General features: G+C 50.6%; 1 protein-coding gene across 1 annotated transcript in view; it reads right to left on the bottom strand.

The window, feature by feature from the left end:
- Positions 1–3473, bottom strand: part of LOC106511693 (AT-rich interactive domain-containing protein 1A) — a gene marked incomplete at its 3' end in the record, with an annotated part of 5695 nt that extends 2222 nt beyond the window's left edge. The window contains 1 exon segment of the mRNA XM_014000437.1: positions 2249–3473. Within this exon segment, the coding sequence (XP_013855891.1) occupies positions 2249–3112 (864 nt within the window).
- Positions 3474–3781: the final 308 nt, after the last annotated feature.

Below are 3781 nucleotides of genomic sequence, written 5' to 3'. Positions count from 1 at the left end.
AAAAACACCAATTTAGATACGGCTGAAAAACCACCTCATCCTAGTGCAAAAACATTTTGTCAAAAAATGTAATTTTTTTCAAAATTGACGTGTTTCCATTGAGCAAATTTATTTTATAAATTCTAATTTGCGCATTTTCATGGTGAATGGAAACACAACTAGTCACACCCTGAATATCAGAATAACCTGACCTGCCAATTAAAACAACTCATATTTTATCCATGCATTATCTCTACCTGTTTATCCCTTTAAGGGTCACTGGTGCCCATATGGAGGGGCGGGGTACACCCTGGACAGGTGTCAGTSCATCACAGGGACACACAAACATGACAACATATTCCGTGAGGAGTGTGTTAAAACTGTTCATTCAACAACACAGTTTACTGCCACTGATATCAACACAGTAAATATTGGGGTAAAACCCTCTCAGTCCAACRTGTTTGCTGCCATTCAAACACAACTGCAGCAGTGCACTGTGTGGCTGTAAGTGCCTGCAATTTCTGCTGTTGTCATTCAAGAGAGCAGCAATCTTAATGTGTGAAAGCCTTCATCTTCCAGCCTACAGCAACAAGTGTGTGTATCACACAGCTCTGAGGGAAACACTTCATGAACAGCACTTTGATGGAGACGAAGTAGTACCAAACACACATCTACTTATTGTAGACAACACAATCCCTGTCAGGACTACTATTCAATACGCCACGTTTAAAACCCTCAGCAACACAATATTTTTAAATATTATTACAGCAGGTGATGAGGATGTGCAGTGTTTTATGCTCCTATAAACCTCTTTCATTGATTATAAATATCAGTATTTAAAGTAAGCACTACAACCTGTCAGAGACATGACGTGCAGTAAAAACACACGTTAGTTGTGAAGCAGAGGTGCAGGTAATGACTACTGACATGGAAACCCTGGCAGTGGGAGTAAATGAGGCCATTGTAAACCCTGGTGAAAACACGGCTGTGACACTTGGCTGACACCTTCGGCTGCTGTAAACAGAGCCGAAGCACAGTCCAAGTCTCACGTGTTGCACAGACATTTGATCACACAGATCTGCTTCCAGTCCTGATGTGGGAACAGCAGCGTGGCCACGCCTACTCCCCTCTGCTGACAACACAAAAACACTACCTCCTAACGCCCGACCTGTGGTCAGGTGAGTGCCGCTTGGATCAGGTAAATAAAAACAAAGATGAATCCACATCAGGACACACAGAGTGTAAATCACTGCAGTGACAGGTGAGCAAACTCTGCTTCCTATAAATACATGCAATAAGACAGTTACATACAACATATAATAACAKTTATAAATGCAAATAAACATGTAAATATAGCAAAATGTGGTTGTAAGTGCTAAAAASAGCGTGTAGTTTGAGGTTTTAAAGGGCATTGTGTGCAGGGAGGAGGGGCACTGTTTTTCTGCAGCCTGCCATTAGAAGCCATTATAACAGGTCCAGAGCAGAGAGCCAATCAGAGCCGAGCTCCGTGTCAACACCTGAGACCACCTGTCTCCTGCTCTGACAGCAGCTTTTTACCTCCATAATTCAAATCCCAAAGCTTAGAGGCTCTGCAGCTTCACCAACCTGCTGCAGCCTGGCTTCACACAGCGTGTGTGCAGGGGGGGCCGGACACACAAAAGAGCCGAGCCGGGCCGGGCCGGGCCGGGCCGGGCCAGGATGAATGAAACTTCCTGTCAGGTTGTGTCATTATTCTAACACTCAGTCCAAACTGATGGTTGGAAAGAAGAGACTCATTATCTGACAGGAGTGTGTTTTATCCTCAGTCATTAGTAAATATTAATTAACACTTCTCATTAACATGTTTATGGTTCTGACAGAACCAGACACACCAAACACACAACCGTGGTTATCTGCACAAAACACTGCGACTGTAACACACACACACACACACACACACACACACACACACACACACACACACACACACCTCTGCAACTCTTGATCTACTTAGAGAAACTCTTCAGCTGTACAGAGCAGTGCCCAGGCTGGACCTGGACCTGGACCCAGACCCAGACCCGGACCCGGACCCGGACCAGGACCAGGACTCCTGGTTGAATCAGCAGCACGGCTCCTCTCCCTCTGAGCAGCCAGGATGAGGCACAGGCAGCCATTTTATACAGCTACACACACACAATGGCTGGGCCCACATCATGCAGCTGTGTGGTTCTGATGGGCCTCCCTGAGCCGGGCCGACCCGCTCAGWGTGCCTGAGGTGGGTGAGGTTTACCTGGGCTCTGCTGGGCGGCTGTCCGGTGTTGCCCGGGCTCATGGGGGGAGGATGGTGGGCTCTTTGTTGCCAGCCCGGGTGGCCCCCTCCATACTGGCTGGGGCCCATGTCTGCTGGTCCCTTGCTGGCCCCGTCCTGGTTGTTGTAGTCCCCCTGGGGGTAGTTGGGGTAGCTCCTGACGGAGCTGGGGGAGGTCAGGAGCTGGTTCAGGGTCGGTGTGGATGTAGGTTGTGGGGTACCCATGTTGTACCGCGGGCTGCTGTAGGAGGCAGCCATGGCAGCGGTGCCTCCTGCCGGCTGCTGCTGCTTGCCGGGCTGCCCCCCGGCCGCCGGCGGCTGGCTGCTCCGGGGGGAGCCCATGGGCCCGTAGCCTTGGCCCGGGTAGGAAGTCCTGTTCTGGAACGGGCTGTAGTTGTTGTGGTAGCCGTGTTCGTGGGAGTTAGCCGGGTACGGGTCCATCAGAGCCGGCCCCGATGCAGCTGCCATGCCAGGGCTTTGTTGTCCGCCATGTTGGAAAGGGCCCCGGCTGTAGTGCTGGTTGTAGCCGTAAGGAGGAGGAGGGAAGGGCCCCGGGTGGTGGTGACCCATCCCGGACAGGTTGTTCCCCTCAGGTACCGTGTCATTCTGGCTGTTGTTGACCCGGGGTAAACTCCCGGTWCCGTTCTTCATGTCCGCCTCTCCTCCTCCGTTCCCGGCATCGCTCCCGTCATGCAGCTCCTTCTGGCCCGGAGAGCCCACGTCAGGTCCCGGGTCCTTATTTTCATGCTGCTTCTCCCCCGGTACCGACTCCTCTTGTAGGTCCAAATCCGGCTTTTTGAGTTCGGCAGGCGGACTGGTGTTGAGAGAGGCGACCTGAGCGGCCATGATCTCCTCCTCTGTGTCTTTCTTCAGCTCCTCTCTCAGCACGGAGACTCACTCACAGTGGAACCCAGAAGAACCATCGAATATTAACGCGATTACACTGGGAACCACATACCCGCTGTCCCGGTTCATTCCCCCCGCGTCCCTCCGGCCGCCGCACCGGTAATCCACCGCGGCTCGGTCCACAGTCCACCCCGGCAGCGGCTGAAGTTTGAGGCAGAAAGACTGGATGAAAACAGAGCCGTGTGTGGGGGGGGTGGGGGGTTCTGTTACAGAACCACAGCGCGAGCTAGAAATCAACCAGACCAGCACGAGGCTCTGCGAGACACAGCCATCTTACCGAGCTGTCGCGAGAACTGGAAATCCCGGAGCGGAGCGGCCGGGAGCTGGATCCGGACTGCTTCCGCTAACTGCACTGTTTACACTTAAAACTCAAACTAAAGATTAAAAACTGTGCTGTTTACACATAAAACTCAAACTAAAGATTAAAAACTGCACTGTTTACACATAAAACTCAAACTAAACATTAAAAACTGTGCTGTTTACACATAAAACTCAAACTAAAGATTAAAAACTGCGCTGTTTAAACATAAAACTCAAACTAAAGATTAAAAACTGCGCTGTTTAAACATAAAACTCAAACTAAAGATTAAAACTGCGCTGTTTACACAT

This window comes from Austrofundulus limnaeus, unplaced genomic scaffold, assembly GCF_001266775.1.
Source record: "Austrofundulus limnaeus strain Quisiro unplaced genomic scaffold, Austrofundulus_limnaeus-1.0 Scaffold3089, whole genome shotgun sequence".
Taxonomy (NCBI): domain Eukaryota; kingdom Metazoa; phylum Chordata; class Actinopteri; order Cyprinodontiformes; family Rivulidae; genus Austrofundulus; species Austrofundulus limnaeus.
The sequence above is the reverse complement of the archived record's forward strand: the minus strand, read 5'-3'. Positions and strand labels throughout refer to the sequence as shown.